The sequence below is a fragment of the Lucilia cuprina genome, chromosome 5 (genome assembly GCF_022045245.1).
Source record: "Lucilia cuprina isolate Lc7/37 chromosome 5, ASM2204524v1, whole genome shotgun sequence".
NCBI lineage: Eukaryota > Metazoa > Arthropoda > Insecta > Diptera > Calliphoridae > Lucilia > Lucilia cuprina.
In genome coordinates, this window is record NC_060953.1 from 30,620,937 (window position 1) to 30,642,230 (window position 21,294).

Below are 21,294 nucleotides of genomic sequence, written 5' to 3' on the forward strand. Positions count from 1 at the left end.
ATTTATAAACTAAACATTTTCTATTAAATGAAATTGAAATTGTTATAAATACTGGGTGTTGTTATTGTTGTAGCGGTTTTTAAGATATATATTTTCTCTAGACATTCGCATATTTTACACATCCCATTATAACCATAGAAATTTAAAAAAAAATAATGGAACAAAAGAATTCAAGTGAGTATTGTTTGCTCAAGCATCGAAAATCCGCAAAATAGCCTCTAAGGACTCTTAGATTGAAAACAAATGAGTCAAGACAACATCATGCCTACTACTCACCACCGTTAGTTACTCTTAAGCAACAACCACCAAGAAGTCACTTCGTCATCAACAATACCAAAGAAAAGACAATGTGTTAAATGTTTGTTGCAACAGCATTTTAAGGATACTTATGTATATTTGTCTATGAGCATAAGTATTTTATAGATAAAATTACCTTTTTTGTGTATTTTCTTTGTGTTGTGTTAAGCCCTGATGGAGTGATGCTACTTACCAAATAAAACAATAAAATGTTTAAAAATTCATACAAATGTATACAAATTGCGACAACAAAAATAGAAAGAAATATGTTTTATGACCACAAATACATTACATTTTTATATGGGTGCGAATTGAAGTGTGTGAGTGAGTTTGTTTCAAATATTGCAAGTATGTATTTCCCTTCTTCCGCTCGACAATAAATCCCTGACTTTATTTATTTTCATGCTTTTCTACTTTTGTTGTAATATTATTCATTCCTTTGTAATGATAAAAGTGATACAAATAGGATGGGCGCAAACAATTTTCATTATTTTTAAGTTAAATTCACACTCAACCCGTGCTTAACAATCCGTAACGAAAATTTGACATCCCATACTTATACACACACGCACAAACACATACAGATGCACAATTTCTATCGTATTTAAAATCCTAAATTCATGTACAATCAACGTTGCATTTTACCACAAAGCCAATAAGAGGGTTTATTGAAAACCCATCCATCTATCTTTATTGTATTCCGACTTATTCATGACACTTCAGTTGGTATTTTTAGGCGATTTGTTTTGTTTTATAGTTGTTTTATAGTTATGGGTTTTGTGAATAATACTTTTATTCAACTGTTTATGTGTGAGTGTTGTAAGTGGTTTACTTCAGGACCAAAAAGTATAGTTTAATGTTTAATAGATTTGTTTAATACAAATTTAAAACATAAAAATTCAAGAATCCCTTTTTACATATTTTATTAACTTTATTTTATTTATGAATATGTAAACATGCGTTTTCTCCATTATTATCCTTTCCTAAAACAAATCGGAATATATTCCAACTATTTATTACATTTATGTTGAATTATATTGTCATACATTTTAATATGTTTGAACATAAGAGCGATCTTTAAAATAACAATCTTAATGTAGCCTTAGGACAATTTTAAATCTTAAATTATTAATAAAACAATGTATAACTGTTTAGAAGTGACCTACAGAATGATTAATAAAAAAAAAGGAAACTGTGATGGGTTTCAAACCATTGTACAGTTCATGAATATCTTCGGGATTCATATTTTTTACACTAAATAATCAACGGATCTTAGTATCCAAGTATCTACTGGTCTCGATTGATACAAAACTAACGTCAGTATATGAGAAAAGTTTTATGTTTTTTGTATCGTAATAAAATAATTTACAACTAACTGCCTTAATATAAATGTTATTCAAATACTAAATCTAGGAAATAAACTTGCAGAATGAATATGTAGAAATGTTTGTGCATATACTCTAATGAAAATACATACATATCTATGTACATAACAGTGTAGTGGCATGCAATACATAAATGTTAAATTTAACAAGTTTTGAATTTATTATTTACAAAATGATTTTTATCTAGAATATGTATAATAAAAAAATAAGCATATACATGGATTTATAGCATAAATGTACATTTGTATTAATATATTTACAGTTAAACATAATTAAAACGAAATTTTTTATACATACAAATGTATCTATATCTAGTAATCTTCTTACTTGAGATTATGATTTTCTATCAAAATAAATAAAATTTATTTCAAGAGACACACAGACGGACAGATAGACTGACGGACATAGTATTATCTACTCCGCTATCTATAAGGATCCAAAATATACATACCATATAGGGTCGGAAAATTATATTGTGAAAGGTGAAGAGTATAATAAATCAATCAGTTGACGCAACGAAAAAGATTTATATACAAAGATATGTGTGTATTAGTTTATGTTTGCTTAGTTTTTACAATAGCTTCTATTCATGAAAGTAGAATACAAATTCATTTTGCATGAAGCCAACTGTAAAATCAGCCATTCAGCCAGCCAAGTTATTGCAGTTGTATGTAAACAAAAATATGTACATAAATACGTATATTGTTTAATAAAAAAGGCAAGAACAGCTTTTCAGAACCTTAAAAACGCATTCAAACTATTTAATACGGAAAGGATGGATGGAAAGGGAGGGTAATATGTAGAAGTGTAAAAGAGTCGAAGAAAAAGAAACTTGATGTAAATGAAAAAAAAGTATAAAAAAACTTCATTAACACTTAATGTCAATTCATGCAACATGTTTTCACAAAATTTATTTGCAATATTAATTTTTAAAGTTGTGGTTAACTGCGTTCTGTATGAATCTATGTAAAAATGTGTACAAAAAAGTCTGTGTAGGTATGTGTGTGTATAAAGTATTTAACAGCAGTAAAAAGCGCACAAAACTCAAACTCCATGAATGGCTAAAAGCGGAATTAACCAACTGAATGACTCTGACTGACAAAGTCTCAGGCATTCGAATGAAAAAAAAACTTATGGCAGAGAAAAATATTAATAAGAACATCATTATCATGGAATAATAACAACAACAAAAACATTCTGCAACATTCAGCTTTATTTTACGAGAAAACTTTTGCACAAATAACATGGAAATGCAAAAATACAAATGCAAATATTATGATTGTGAATAAAATAAATAAAATAGTACTAGCGATCAACGACGACAACATCAGCGAAACAACAGCAACAGCAACACATTAAAATTGTAGTGCAGCTTTTGTTTTTGTGCTTTTGCAATATTAGGAAAAGGAAATTAAAACAAACGAACAAATTTACAAAAAGTTCTCAGAAAACATAAAAATATTTTACACTTTATATTTGAATTTATCGTGTTTGACAGTTTTGTAACGATTGTCTTTCGTCCTGACAAGACTTAACCAACTAGCTCCGGCTCAGTGATACACTCAGAGAAATAATTATAGCGATCATTTTAAAATGATTAAAATAATTTCAACATAATCTTATAGCCACAAGCTCATATGATTGCAGCAAGCAAATATATGTTTTTAACAATACTTTTTTATGATTATTGGTGGCAATTTAAAATATGATTGAAGTAATCATAATAAATTTAGAATGATCAATGTTACAATGTTTTAATAAATACAATTTTTCTTTGCATGTAAGAAAATCAAATGTATAAACTGACACTCAAGTTATATATTTGATTATTTTCTGTTACTCACACACAGTTAGTGTTGAGACGATTATTGACGTTATTGTTGCTCATGAAATGTGATCTTGCACATTTGTATATATGTATCCATCCTTTTGGAATATCTACTTAACTTAAACAGAACATTTGATGGTTTTCGACAAGTGCTTTATATAACGAAATTTATATCTTGTCCGTTAATAAATGTCATTTCGACAATAACAATAAAGTATCGAACAGTAACACATGGATTTGACACCAACTTAGAGACCAGTGGCGTTTGACATTTAACTTTATATCATTGTCGGAAATTAAAACTCCTTTTATCGTTTTTAATTAACATTTTGAATTTCAGTAGTAATGTTATTATATAAATAGTTGGAATACAATTCTGTATCATGTATATTGCTCATGCATTTCACATACACATATACATTTGTATATAAATATTAAATACAATCTTATATAAAAAAGCGTTTCTTTCAAACCTTTAAAATGCCTCTTCGTTTAAGGATGGATACCCAAATTGTAAACAAAAAATTAAATTGTCAAAAAATTAACTACCGACTGATTGAAGTTCTTCAACAAACGTCAGTCAATACATTAGCCTTATATAAGTAACTTTCAATATTATTTCAATAGTAAAAAAAATCAATAAAACCAAATTTTTTCGGTAAAATAACAAAGAACAGAAACATTTTACATACATAATAAATTTCATAATGATTTATTAACCGATTAAATAAAAAAATAAATAAATAATAAAATTTTGAATAACAATAATAATAAAAGAACAGATTTCAATAGATAAACCTGAAAATAAATGACCAACGAGCACGATGACACAAAATTTTATTGTTGTTCGTAAAAACAAAATCTTCAAACTCAAATAAAACAAAAGAAATCTAAAGAACAACAAATTACTTTGAAATTAAATATGAAATATACGATTTTTAGTTTAAGTATTTAATTTAAAATAATAATTATTTAAATGTGATAAAAAAATCCAAAAGATACAAAACAGCGATTTTGTATCAAATTTTATTGACAGTCATAAATTATGGCTTGAAGTAAATAGAAAACAAAACCTAATGCATTTTAAATCTTTATTACAATATTTTTTATACTTGTTTATGGGACATAAATTAACATAAAATAGAAAATTTTCTAAAGTTCATAAAAACAGTCCACAAAATTATAACTTGTTTACGATTTGACATGACATTGACATTTTTATACTATACACTGATATCTGTTACAACCAAAATATTAGTCTTAAACTTTTAAGTATACAAATCGATCGGTTAAAATTAATTACAGATTCAGTTAAGCTATGTCCGTCTGTGTGTCCATGTAAACAAATCTCATGAAATTTGGTGAATGGATCAATGTTTATATAAAATGAAATTTATCATAAATTTACCTGACTCTTTAAAGGGTTTTTTTATAAATGCTAGGTTTAAGAGATGACCGATCAGTACAAAATTCGACAGGGTCATTAAAGAATCTATAAAACATAGTTGTGTCGCTTTATGTATGAGCTCAAAGGGGTTAGGTGAAAAAAATCAACAAGTTTTAACCATTTGCAATAGGTTCCTATAATAGTATAACATCATGTACCAAATTTAATTGAATTATCATCAAAATTGAGACCTGTAGTTTGGTCACAAGGTTTATAAGCGCTGTTCGGGATTTCAGTTGTATAGGGACTAGCTATATCGATTCAGAAAATGTTTATGTATAAGACTGGTATATTTTTCGTTACACAAACCCTATAAAAAATAGGTAAAAAATATTAAAATAATGGTTTATTAAATAAAATTACAGTTTTTTATTATAAATGGTTTTTTTTTATAGATTCTAATATAAAGATGTGTTTAAATAAAAAATAAAACAAATTGAAGACTTTAAATCGAACAAAGTAAAATTTAATATATAAAAGTGAACAAATAGACTTGAACCAGAGTGAGTTTTGAAATGAGAACAAACATAAAGATTTTTATTATTTAAAATACATTTATTATTTCTACTTTATTTTTTTAATATTTTATATTTTATTATATGTACATAAATAAAAATATAAAAGTATAATAAACTTTTTATAAATTTTGCATAAATTGTTAACAAAATATGCATATGTATGTAAGATGGACAGACAAATTATAAAATAAAAATTTGATTTTTTTAAACAAACTCAAAAAAGTAGTATGTATCTTTGAAAGTTTAAACAATATATATATTTTAATTTATATGTATGTATTTTGTTTATTTTGTTGTTGTTGTTGTTGTTGTTGTTATATCATATTAATGATATGATGATATTATTGTTGTTGTTTTATTGGCGGCAAATATTGTGTGTTATTCAAATGCACAACTGCTGTAGAAAAATTAATGTCAACTTAAGATTATTTATAAATTTTATAATATTGAACAAAAACAAAAGATTAAAACTAGTTTGGTAAACTAGAGACCATTTAAAATATCCAAAATACAAAACAAAAGAAATCATTTCAATATTAAATTCAAATAGCCAAATCAAATAGTATAAACAGTAGTAAAACACATTGTATCTACTGTCTCTGAATATAAAATTTTTGAAATTTTGTTTTCTTCTCCATTTTCCATTATTGCTGGAAAAGACTGGTTTGAGGGCGCCTGTATCAACGATCTTGGGAGTATAAATCAGAAAGAAATAATAAAAAATTACAAATACAAAGTCTACTACATACTTTGTTTGTATGTATGTGTGTGTATATATTTATGGCAGTAGATATTATTTTTTTTAATTTTATGGATATCTACAACATGAAAATTGTTTCCAGTTATAGAGATGTAGTTGCATGTGCATGCAACAAAGAGATGCCTGTTGTGTTGTATTATTGTTTTGTTTTAGCTGCAGAAGTTGTTGTGGATTGATTTCAAGTGTATGCGCCACTTTGAAATTTAATATTGTAACATTTTTTGTATATGCAAATTAGGTGTTGCCACCTGTTTTATGTCGTTTTTTTGTGTTTAGAAACGCACCTTTCTATCTAAGAGAAATTAGAATAAAATACCTATATAACGACACAGTATTTCAGTTTTGTATAGTTGAATTTTATTTTTATTTTTTAAGTTGTTTTTGATTTTAATCTTTGTGGGAAAATATTTAGAACAACAGTTAGTTGAAAATTTAAAGAAACACACATCACATCATATCAATAACAACAATACAAACTTAAATTTCAAATGTTGAGGCCGCTAAAGTCAACAACCAAAATATGTAAATTTTTATTTAATTTCAATTCATATTATTTAAGTGTGTTTGGGCGCTTGTGTCAGTTTATCCAAGAGAAGAAAGTCATAAAACGTAAGATTTTATAAAAAAATATATAAGAATCTTAACAAAACCCTGTTTATCAACAACTCTAAAATGTATAAATTTTTCTTCTTAAAATCAAACTACAAAAAAAGCTATAAACTTTTTTAGCCATCAGTATCTCAATGTTACTTGTAATCCCGCTCCACTATGAAAGCAACCAAGAAAAGACAAAAAATCATCATCAACAAGCCAACTACAATAAAATGTTGTCAACACGAACGGCTTATGTGGTCAATAAAATGTACAATCTTACCTTCTGTTTATGTTTAAATCCAACGAAATACATTTTAAGAATATTTACACATTTATCAGATACAATCATACAATCATACACACACATACAGAATCTGATAAACGACAGTGAACAAAAAATTACTACCCATAATAAAATATAAAATTTACTATTTAAATAAATAAATAAAAAATATTAAAAAACTATGGGCATGAATGCGGGGACATTACACTATAAAATAAAAACAAACAGAATGGACTCAAGATATGAAACTACAATTATTTTCAAATGTAAAAAAATATCATAAAAACTTTGCGGAATTTCCTGAAATAATAAATAATTACTCATTGTGATGAGGACGTACTGCTAAAGTCTGCTTTCATTTAGTCCGGAGGATGCTAAAATGCTGTTTAATTGTTCCCTAGATGTAACAGACTAGTTCTTTGGCACCTGTCATCTATCTAACTTAACATCGTGTTATTGTATAAAGATTTAAATAAAATATTTTGGTATTCTGTGATAGAACATAAACTCAACAAACACTAAATGCTAATATTTACTTACACAATAGCGTTTAAAGACAAGTACTTACTACGCTCGCTTACAAATAGGGAGTTAGGTAAGTATGTACTAACTACAATTGCCTGCAAATAGGCAATTAAGTACATAAGTAATTTTGTTTCTGAAAAGAATAAAAAGCATCCACTGCGTCTATTGTTTCCACAAAAAAATATTTCTTTTTTTGTGTTAAGAACAAAGTTCCAAAAAGTTCAATTTTATTTTGGTATGGGAGTAGCTTAATAGATTATTAAGAATCTATGATTCTTTTTAGGTAAATGTGACAGTTAAAATATGTTAACTATTTTTTATATGGGTATCCGTTATCTAATTGACCTCAATAACAGTTAAATAATAAATTTACATATTAGGTTTAAATGTTTGGCACTAGACCTATACGGTCACTAAGAATTACTACTTGAACATTTCTCTTCATTGATTTTAACATGAGTTATTAAATTAAACAACACAGTGATGAGACAAAATAAACGAAAATTGAAATATGTATATTGGAAGTGGTACTATTTTTCTAAAAATAGGTACGAAAAACCATTTTTCAAATATCTCAAGATTTTTCAGATGTTTGGCAAATTTCTAAAAAAAAAATCTTGTTCTACTCTGATCCACCTTTCAGAAAAATAGTATCACTTACAAGGTAATTATTTTTGTCGCGTAGTGTAATTTATTTTCCAAAATATACAACTACTCCAATAACTCCATATATAAAATACAAAACACTATGCTATTTCAAATTAAATTCTTTAAAGTTCAACCTTGATTTTCCTTGCCGATTTGTGACACATATGTACGCGTACGGTTAACAAATAAAATAAAATTTAAATTGTGTCTATTTAAAGTCTACCTACATGTCACGTAAAAGTTAACATGGATTTTTAAAAGGCACCAAATATCAAATATAACGACGAATGGTCTTATTTATTTTTTTTGCAACAAATCTCACACTAAAAGCCATCGTACAGATAAAATTTACCCTTTTATCAACGCTTGTAAACAGACGTAATAAATACACACATACCTAACTACTCATCTATGTAACTATGTATTTATGTCCATGTAGCATATGAATAAACGAGACATTGGAAAAATAGTAAAAAAAATTGAATGAAAGTGACAGCGCGCAATCTCGTAACTGACAAATACACACATAGCTATACATATAAATACAATATTTCTATAACAAAAATATGTAGAAAATTCGATATGTCAGTATTAAACATGTATATATAGTACAAAAAGGGAGGTCGAAAAATATTGCAAAAATACAATACATACTTTTAAAATATTGAGAAAATTAGGGTGTCAAGGCAGTGTGCCTATGAAATGAATATATTATTTTTAATTTTTGGAATTAAAGTTTCGTGTATTCTAATCTAAGCCTTCTCTATGCATATACATAGTCATTTAGTTAGACCAAAAAATGTGGTTAACTTAAAACTAAACGACACTCAACTAAATGACAATTTGAATGTACACATATATGAGGTTGCATACAAATGTATGTATGCATGTCTGTTTGTTTAACGGACAAAAGTTTGAATAATATTTGCCACAATTCAAATGTATGTACTTAAATACGGCGCATGTATGGATGTGACTGTTTAAATTTGACACACATACACACTTACATACATATTCAAACGATTGTTGACGGTTTCCATATTGTAAACAATACAATGTTGCCAGGAGTCAGTGTATCCCTATATCTTTGGACCATTTGAAATGTACTGCTTTGTTGAAGAAAATTCTTACTTAGGTTTAACAAACTCACATTTAAGACTCAATTATCCATTTTATTAAAGAATTGAGATTATAATCATAAAATAACTTATTCGGGACATTTACCCCAAAATGCAGGGTTATTTTCATACTTTAGTCGTTTATACTTACATACGTGTGCAGGATGTATCCGGTTCTTACATTTGTAGTCAGTTTTTCGTGTTTCAGACAACATGGTTATATATTAGGTGTATATGTACATATATTCATGTGTATGTATGTTTATATACATAACAGGGATAATATTTACCCGATTGTAGTTATTTTAGTACAATTTAAAAACATAAAGTAAAGTCGCTTAATGGTCTTTTTGATTAAATTTTGTAATATTTAGTTATAAAAATATGTAGGCCAGATTTTTTATAACTAAGTTCAGAACAGGTTTATTTTATACTGATAAATTCTCTAATATATGTATCTAAAGATATTTTAATTTAAAAAGCTAAGATACAGTCGTAATTCAGGACTGATTTGTGGAAAAACTCTGGCATCATTGCCATTATTTCTTAAGGACGGTCAGACTTGTGTTAGTTGCCAATCATTTGACAGAGTGACGTCTCATTAGCACCATATAATATAATATACATTTTTGGAAGCTAATTTTGAAAGGAGGTAACCTCTGCCCCTATCCATGACTTATATGCGTATAGATGTCGTGGTTATACAATGACATCAGTTTATATCAATAATTTACAGTTTTGTATTAAAAAATTATTAAATAGCGAAATCTTCAAGGCATTTATCGCGGAAACTTTTTAATGCTCGGGATAATGTAATATACTTTTTCGACTTATATTTTAATGCTCTCTGTGGAATGAATAGAGCCGATTTGAAATTTCCAAAAATTGTATAAAAGTTACAATCCTAGTGTATATATATATATTAACAATAACAAACATTGAATTTTATGTAATTTTAATGCAATTGAGGAAATTTTTACAAAATATATTAAAAAATACTTTCAAATTTAGAATAATTAGAATCATTTCACACAAGTTTTCAAAGATGCTTAAAAACAATTTTACCACATTGTTTAAGGTAATAATTTTAAATTTTAAAATTTTGCATAACTTTTAATAAATAAACTGAGACTCTGAACATCGGACGATAGTACATTCAGTGGAGACTATATGGACTAATGGACTTTATGTCACTGAACATTATGACGCTCCACCCTCCTAGAAGTACATATGTCTGTGGATTTGAAGTAGATAAATCCTCTTTACATAATCTAATTTGATAAAATAAAGACAATTTTTCAGATAGTAGAGAATATTCAATAAGTCCCTCGATATACTACAGTACATATTGTACAATGATAAAATTTAAACTTCACTAATATACAGTGGTGGCTACGATTTTAGCACACTTGGTATATGTTGCCTATAACATTAAATATTTCCTATAGTTCTTAACTTTTTTAACAAATTCTTTTTTATGCGTAACACATGTACTTCGAGGATCACGACACATTACATTTTGTTCCACTACTTTGTTGCATATAGATTTTTTTCTTTCCAAAGTACATCTACCACCAAAAAAATCTGGACATAAGTTTAGCACAAAATTAAAAAATCTTTAAAAATAAAACAAAACAACCGGCTATATTTATCTTATTGCACTTAAAATTTTATATTTTGTGGAATAGTTGCAGATTTTGATAATATCATTCCTCCTCCTGGACATAATCTTCACCAGAACACTCTAGAAATTTCATGGCATAAATATTAACTTTCAACACATAAATTGGCAAAATTCTTGGTGATTTCTGCTTTTATTCGTTGGTCCATATCATGTTATATGTTCTCTATTGAATTAGAATCGAGAAAATATACTGGGCACTGCAAACATGACAATCCCGCTCGCTTCCAAGCAGCTCATCTCAGCACTTTTAGCATATTTACGGTCGATGTCGACCAAAAAACACCATCTTTGTCCTCCGATTTTTTTAATAAAGTATTTAAGATCATATTTTGATAGTCTTACGGATCCACTTCTGCATCCAACATCAATATAGGACCAACAGCACGCCAAGAAAATGCAATGAATACCATGAAATTTTCCCCCATTGGGATATATGATTTCTCTGGAACACTTTAGCTTTATCTGCATAATTGGAGGATACTAGTTGTAGATTAATAGGATCAAATTTGATTGAAAAATGTAATTATGCTGTACTCCAAACATGCAGCAACAACCAAAGTGTACATTTAAAACCATAAAACACAATTGGTAAATATGACGAATTCGGAGGCGTTTTCCGGTCGTAGTGGAGGTTCTATACGCAAGGTGGATGCACTAATGGATCAGTATGATTATCAAAATAGACTCTTAAATATTTTAGTAAAAAAATTAGTTTACAAAAGTTCAGTTAAATGGCGTTTTCTGGTCGACTATATAGTTGTATAGTGCATTCGTATATTTGCCACTTAGTTATCAATCCTAACAATGAATGTGTTCTCTATATTTAGTGTATCTTTCCTCAGTATCTTTTTGGTTAAAAATTTTATACTGACATTAAACTTACACAAATAGTAAAATGGTTTTATTCCTTTTCATTTGCAGTTTACGGGTAAAAACAAAATATAACGTACATTTCAAATAATTTGTATTTATTACGAATTCCATATTTAGGGGTACTTTTCATTTCTTTTATGTATTTATTTCGTTTATTCACTTCTATTTCTATTTTATTCATAATTTTGTGACGGTGACACTGGTAGTGGTTTTGTGGTATTTGTAGATAATAAACTAGGAATACAAAAACAATTACATACAATACTCATAGATACTTACATACATACCAACATAAAACCGTACGCAAGGACATGTTTTAATACATGTATAAATTTAAACTGTATGAATGTTTTTTGTTTAATGTCATAAATAATTTTGACATTTTTCACATGCTGTTCATAACACCGTAAACATTTTCAGTGTTTTATGATCATCATATCAAAAAAAAAAAAGCATGATATCTATACATGTATAAGTTCGCCCAACGAATACTGTTAATAAATACATACATACGTAATTAAGAATTAGTAGTAGTTTTCTACTTAAATTGTACTATTTTCTTTGTACAAATTAAAGGTAGATAAATATAAAACGTATGTATGTAAATGAAATATTTACATTGCAACAACACACTTACACATGTATGTATGTGGCTATTTAATAGTGTAAAGTCTTCTAATTGAAAAGTTATTTGTTTTTATGTTGTTTTATTTGTTATTTCTATTCGTAAATATACAAACAAATAAACAAGTATTGTATTGTAACATGATAATAAACAAATAATTTGTAAATATTGCGCACAAATTTTCCTTTTTATGTAATACACTGGTACATACATTGAATTTATGTCATATTCATATACTGTAATCTACATACATGGTTACTGTACATATTATATATAAATTAGTTGTATACAAAATTTATTCACAAAAATTATATTTATCATTTGTAAAACCATTTTGAATAATTGTCTAAATGATAAAGTATAGATAGAGCGTTTAATTATATACCTTTTAGTTCACACACGGAGAGTGTCTAAGGTTTACATACGCATCGCATCCAGTAAGGCTGCCTGTTTTTTATTTTAAATAGTTTAACAATTCTTAAGCATATCTTAAGAAGAAGTTTGATATTTTCATATCATCAACCTATAATCGCTTAAGTAAAGAAACGGATTTTTAACTTTCACAAGCAATTTAAATTAGAAGAATATAAAAAATACAAAATTAACATAATCTAAACATATATTGAGATTTAAAACATATTTACAAAAACAGACTTATAAATAGATATGAACAAACTACTAGTTTCTATCGTCTATATTTCAAATAATATTTATTTAAATATTTAGCATATTAATACATATTTATTATTATTTCTAGTAAATGTTATAATTAAACTAATTTATAACTTCATATTAAATCATGAGACATTAGAGTGCAATAATAAACGTGTTTGAATGTATTTGTTACATTATTATGAATAAATTTGTCAGCAAACATACTATATTATGCACAGAAACTTAAAATTTCTTTTGCGATTAAATTCAAAATATTTGCATACGTATTTCTGTTGTTTTTTTTATTAAAGAAAAACAAATTTTAACATCATTTTTAGTAACATTTAATCAGAGATCACATTTTTATTTAAACAGTTGTTTCGTGTTTTTCATTTTGTATTAATGGCTGTTTAATTTGTTTTAATATTATTAATATTTTTTGTTTAATGTTCTTTAAGTAAAGTTGAATGTGTTTAGTATTTTTTCAAGACAAACAAATATTATTTATTGAATTTAATTTGTCGGCAATTTTTCATTTTTTTGCTACTTAAAGAGGTTTTTTTTTGTAAAATTTAAAAATGTCAAAAAATGGCAATTTCTTTTGTTATGTTTGCAAATCTTTTAAACTTTTGCCGACTGTATTTGCAAAATATTATTTATTTTAACTGTTTATTTAGTTGTTATTGTCAGTTTTTAATGGTGCATATATTTTTGTTTATTTTTGCAAAAAAACATTTTAAGTTTTTTTTTTCACAGCCGACGGTATTCAAATTTAACATTCAATATTGTAAACAAATAAATAGAAATATTAATATATAATTTTAAAATGAAGTTGCAACTAACAACTGGTCTATAACTATAACTTTTGTTAACTTTACTATATTTTTTTTTTTAAATTATAAAATTAATGTCTGAAGCGATTACATTATGGTTCATCCTTTAGACCAAATTATAATTTTTAATAAAACTGTCCTTTAATTTAACCAATCCATCAGGTATTACAAACATTTCTGTCTACTTTTAAAATATATAAACATTTACAACTGTTATAAATTTCTCTTTAAAACAAAATAGTATTTTGTATTAAATTGAAATAATGAAACAAATAGTACAATGGATTTTATTTTAATTAAAAAATGTTTATGTTGATGGTAGAAACTCAGATAAACATGTTGTAAATGGTCATAAATTGAATTTTGCACCTTGCGCAACACTTTTATTGTTTTAGGAATTTTTGTTTGTTATACATATAGACGTTATTGCAACAATAAATATTATTGATGTTCTGACTAATAAATTTACAGACAAACATACGCAAAGACAACGTCTCAATTTAAAACAAAAAAAAACGCTACAGTAAATGATATCCCGCAGATACGAATCGTATAGTTTATTCAGACATATATACATAGGTAGATAGAATTTTTTGAAATTTATTAAATTCAGGATAATTTTAATTTGATATCGAATTTTTTCAAAATGAAAATATGTTTTCAGATCTTTAATTAACGCCTCCAAAAACTCCAAAGTAAAATTTATTACAATTTCTAAATTAAATAAAGGACATGTTTTATTTAGCCATTTAAGAGCCTTATTCATAATTTTCTAACATTTCAATTTAAAATTGATAATTTCCCAGTATATGACATACTTATGACAATGACAATGACTACAATATATAGATTATTGGCTACTGTATTGCTACTTTTTTCTTTATAGATATTTTTGTTTAATCACAGTATTTGAATATACGCCGGAGACTGTCGAAGACAATGAAAAGAATTCTAAAAAATATACAAATTCACCGTGAAAAAGTAAAAACAATAAACCAAAATATGTACAAAAAAAAAACTACATCATCTTTTATTATTCATGGATGGTGTCTGACTGTCATCTTTGGTTACACACAAGATCAATTGATCGATGGATCGATGATTTTTATAAGACTACAAGTTTGAGGCAGTGTTTTGTTTATAATCTTTGACTGTTTGTGCAAATTGAGAGATCCCATCAATAATGACTGGGCCACAACTTGTCGTACAAATAAAATCTTCGGAAAAGAGAAACAACAAAAAAAATCATAAATAACAAAATCCAAAAAACATTGACGCGACAACTGTCAAATATATACACATAGATTTTTATAAGATCTTTGTTTTCTTATTGTGAGGGGCATGAGGTAGCAAGAGAAATGAATTGTAAAAGTTTAAGATTTTATTATGATTTGTCATGAAGTGTTACAAAAGGTACTGAAAAAATCTCTATCAAAATTTGAAATCTAAAAAAATAATAATAAAGTTATTTCAAATATAAAATTATATGATCATCATATACGACAAAATATTATACACTCACGTAAATACCGTGAGAATGCCAATGGCTGTATAAAGTTTTTTTTTCATCTGAAAATATCTCTAAAATATATTCAAAGTTTATAACGCTGAAAGCGTATAAAATACTATTAAATCTTCATATTTTTAGCACTTGATTTTATAACGTTATAAAAATGTTAGTTTTTTGTGTTTTGTTTACAGAAAATTTTACATTTAATTAAATAAAATTAAAATGCAAATAATTTTATGATAATAATATTAAAATTTAATAGATTTCCATTACAAAATTTAGAAAATTGGAAAATATTTAATTTCATTTAAACAAATTCATTTTTTACATTTATTTTTCTTCTATACAATTACTAGAAATGCAAAAGAATTAACATTAACATTTTTTTATCGAAAATTTTTTTCCTCAAATAAAATCCTATATCTTACTTTGACCACCTCTAAGTCCGGCAGTTTTTGACGGATATTTTCTGGCCTGCTATAAAATAGTACTAAAATTCGTATCCAAATCTAAAGACATCGATTTTGAATGTTGGGTCACTGGAGACGAAATTGTTCATATATAAAAATAATATTACAAAAGATTTTCATACTTTCGCAAAAAAATTGCTGCGATTTATTTTCGTACATATGTACATATACATACATGTAGATATATACATACATATCGATTATAGTTATTAGAATAATTATATTTTTTTATGTTCAAATTCATTACAGCCGAGTGAAAATAGCATCCTGCATTGTAAATAATTAAACTAAAATAAAGTAAATAAAATAATTTGTTATTTATATATCTATTTACATTGTATAAGTACATATATTAGGGATATAACCATTAAATTTGAATATTTTAAATAAATGACTCTACCGAAACAGTATAGAGTATAAACAAATTGGATGGGGTTTTCTTTTAATTATGTGAAAAATATTAATTTAATTTTTAAATATTTTTGCATGTTTTCATAATACTTATTTGTTTGCTTCGTGTTGATAATATCAAATTTTTGGTAACAGTCCTAATTTTTCAGATTTTTTCCACAATTTTATAAATATTAATATTTGTCCTGTGACAATATTTAAGCTTAATTTAGTTTTATTTGTCATGATTATATATATTATGTCAATAATTCCGATTTTTTCTAAATAAATTCATGGGTACATACATACATACATACATACATACATACATACATACATACATACATACATACATATATTTATATTTTTGTGTGTATTTTGTAAATAAATTCTAAAAAAATAAATTAACATTTATTAAATTAGTTTAATTTAAAGTTACATAAAAAGTGTTATTCAATAAAAATAAAATTCAAAATACTTAAGCAAGACCAAGTTATAATATTTAGTTAAATAGCTTATAAATAAAAATGTTTAAATGAAATTATAGGTTCCCTGTTCTTTTAAATCAGCAGTCATGCATTTATAATATTAAGGATCTATATATTTAATTTAAAATTAAAGCATTTTGAACTATATTTTTTTTTTTTTTTGAATAAATATGTTCTAATTTGAACAAAATCATAACAAAATTACATCGCAAATAGGGATTTTTTGTTATTTTAAGAAATAAACAATGACCTACAAAATAAAATTATATATGAATATTTTCCTTAAACTTTTGAAATAAATTTGTTGAATAAATAGTAGTTAAAAATCAATTTGTCCATTAATTTGTAACTAAATTCAACATAAATTATGTAAATTTAAATTAATTATGTGCGATTTTAATGGAATTCCAAACTTAATCTAATTCTCATTGTTAGACAAAAGTTCTGAATATATTCTATGGAAATTAAATATATAAATAAAAAATAAACGTGTATTTAAATTTTCTCCTACATCCATTTCATTAACTTTAAGCAATGATCGGTTTTTGCATTTCAATACATTTCTTTTGAATTTTTTGAAACTTCTTTTGATCTCGTGTTATTGCCTTTTAGCTTTTTTTAGTATTATTTATAATTTTTCAAAACAAAAATAAAGTTTGAAAAATTTTAATTAAAAAAATTGGAAATAAATTTTGCCATTAACAAACAGAAGCCGAATCGGCTAAAATTTCCAAGTCTTAACTAAAAGAAAAAAACAAAATAGATTTATAGTTTTTTTGGTAAAATGTGAATTTGAATTTAATTTATTAAAACTCTATTTTATTCAAATCGCTTTATTTAAATGCCCTTTTGATAATGAAAAACATTTCAAGAGTGATTTATGATAAACTTTGTTTTTCAACTAAAAATTTACTTAATTTATGTAAAATTTGCAGCCGAATTAAAGAAAAATATAAATATTTTAATATTTTGCTTTGTTTGTTTCTTTAAGACAAAAAGGCAAAAATTACGAAATACTTATTTGATACAAATAATAAACATTTAAAAATGAATATGTAGATTCTCTTTGTATCTTCGTGCCACTACAACACTCTCTCATAGATATATAAATACATACATACATATGTACGTAGTTATGTACATTGTAAGTGTGTTTATCGGATTAATTTATGTAGATGAATTCATTTTGTTGCCAAAGATTTTTTATTTCTTTTCGATTAAACTTTGTTATAATTTTTTGTTTTAATTTTCTTTACAGACTGAGCTGCGTTCCTGCGCAGCGTGTGGGGAACCAATCTCGGATAGATTCTATTTAGAGGTTGGTGGCTGTTCGTGGCATGCTAACTGCCTTCGGTGTTGCATGTGTATGTGTCCCTTGGATCGTCAACAGTCATGTTTTATACGTGAAAGACAAGTTTATTGTAAGGCTGATTACAGCAAGTGAGTAGAAAAGTTTCTTTGATGTTTTTATTTTTTATTTTACCTAAATTTAACAGTCGACAAAATCACAGTTTTTGCATAAAGCTTTTTGTTTGTATATTTTAGGGACATTTTCTTTAAATACCCATCAGCTTTAGAAGGAGCACTATTTTTATATACTAGATTAATACAGAAATACTTCAAAAGTTTCGTTTTAATATACAATTATTAAACTTTGAGATACGTTTATATCCATTAAAAAAGATTTAGGGCTCATGTCAGTCAAATATTTGATAGGTGTTATCATAGCTTACCAGTTTTACCCAGTGTGCTGATTTTAAACATTTTAACTATAATAGTTTTGCAGATATACAATTTGTTACAATTCGCCAATTTTTCTGAACTTTAATTAAGATTTTTATGTAATCTATGAAAAATCTAATAATTTCCCAAATAGGGAGATGCCAAGCTCCCATTGAATTCATGTAGAATTTGAAGATTCTAACTGTAATAGTTTCTCAGATTATCGAATTTTTTATACAAGGGCTCACAGCCTCCCAGATGAAATTCCCCCTTTGATGAATCTTATTCTATTAGTTTCGCAAATAAACGAAATTTTGTATTTAATTCGTCCATTTTTATCTGAATGTCAAGGGGGATGGTAAAATTCTTCTTCATATGGGAGTTGCCACGGCCCCGCTGCTAGTCCGCCTATTTTTTGTCCTTATTGAGCTAAAGTGGCTCCGACAAAATTTAAGTCTCTCTCTTTAATTTTTACATATATCTATAATATATATATATATTATATATATATATTATATATATATATATAATAAATAGTATATATATAATATATGATATATAGATATATATATGTATAGTAATATATATTATATATATATATAATATATATATATATATATATATATATATATATATATATATAATATATATATATATAAATATATATAGTATATATATAAATATATATATATATATATCAAACCTTTTAGTATTTACATGTAAGCACTTAAATGACTACTTACTTACATACATACATACATACATACATATATACATACATACATACATGCATACATGCATACATACATACATTCATACATACATCATGCGCCAACGAATAATTTTTAAAACAAATAAAGAACTTAATAATATTCTTACTTACAATTAATATGAAATGTAATTCAGTTAATACAACAGTTAAACAGTAACCAGCATGTATGTTCAGGTGTCTGTTGAAACATTTTCCCACATTCGGTGACAAACATAAATAAAAGAAAATTTTTACAATTTCGTATTGGATGCTGCTCGCACCATGATAAGTTTATTAATATGAATTTGTAACGATTATATTATAAAAAAATAATAAACTCCTTTCTATTTTCTCAATATTTCAAACATTTATTTAGTTTAATTTTTCCAAACAGTTGGTTTTATAATCCGTAAAGCAAATAAAACCCATTCGATATAAAATCTAATATTCAATTCAATTGTCACAATATGTACTTACTTGCAGATGATGATAATGATTAAATTGAAAAATTGATAAAAAAAGAGAAAATATTTAAAAGTCGTAAATAAAATAAACAACCAGAAAGGTAAAAAGAAAAAATATTAAAATCGACTGAAATTGATATTGTTAGGTATTAAACTGCAAGACTTATTGCTACACTTGTATGCTGTGTTTTTGTTTTTGTTGATGTTGTTTTTATTAGTTGTCATTTAGTTTTGATCTTAAAAGATGACTTTTCATTGATTCGTTGTTTTCAATTGAATCCAGGCATGACTTGTCAACATCGGATGTATGCTTCATATCCCCCCAATGTATTTATATTATCAACCATTGAACGGACAAAGAGAGCTAGACGATGAACATTCACACCGTTGAACGATATGTACGTATGTACGTGTACAATGACATAAAACCTAAGATAAATATTACACCAACAACTTCAACAAAATAATGGTAACAGCAACAACTTTTTACTCTACCTTATAAGTGTATCCAATGAATACAAACGGACAGACATATGACTTACAAACAATCGACAAAACTACTTATAGAGAGCTTCAACATTTTCATCAACATTTATGAAAAGAACATAAATTATAAAATAACAAAAATACACAAACAAATATTTATAAGAGATGCTGTAAAAATATTTACTTTTCAACTTAAGAATTTAAAGTTAAAAAAATATTTTTTTCTTAAATGAGTTTTAAAACTTTCAAAACAGCATACATATGCAAACACACTCGAAATTGCAATTCATTTGAAAAACTTTGATATTTGTCACACGTATTTTAACACTTGAAAGACCGATAAAGTAACAATGAAGCTGATAGAGAAAAATGATAAATTACACTTCCGGTGTCTGACAAGTGCCGTTTGTCTGCAGTAAAATCAAGTCACATATACAATTTTTAAGCTACAAGATCTTACAGGAAATTTTAAACACGCATGTATAATTATTAATATTTACTAAACCATTTTATTGTTTTTGATTTGCAGAAACTTTGGTGCAAAATGTTCAAAATGCTGCCGTGGTATTTCAGCTTCCGACTGGGTGCGGCGAGCCCGTGATTTAGTTTTCCACTTAGCCTGCTTTGCTTGTGATCAATGTGGTCGACAGCTATCGACAGGTGAACAGTTTGCGCTCATGGAAGATCGAGTACTGTGTAAAGCCCATTATTTGGAAACAGTTGAAGGAGGTACTACATCAAGTGATGGTAAGTAAAAGTCCTACGGTGCCATATATTGGCTATATCGGAATTGTATTGTTTATACTATTTAATTGAACACACACTTGTATGTACATTGTACAATGTACATACATACGTTAAAGTCTTCAAAAAATACGGTAGCTGTAGGCTTACCTTATCGAATGACGAATTATGTGTGAATGACATGCGCTTATTTTGGC

General features: G+C 26.2%; 1 protein-coding gene across 2 annotated transcripts in view; it reads left to right on the forward strand.

Annotated features, from left to right (window-relative positions):
• The window catches only part of LOC111675621 (LIM/homeobox protein Awh), a 30,587-nt gene that overhangs the window by 6,134 nt on the left and 3,159 nt on the right, over positions 1 to 21,294 (forward strand). For both annotated transcript variants that reach the window (XM_046952912.1, XM_046952913.1), the window contains exons 2-3: positions 18,189 to 18,370; positions 20,883 to 21,100. In XM_046952912.1, coding sequence (XP_046808868.1) covers positions 18,189 to 18,370; positions 20,883 to 21,100 — 400 coding nt within the window. The remainder of the gene's footprint in view (positions 1 to 18,188; positions 18,371 to 20,882; positions 21,101 to 21,294) is intronic.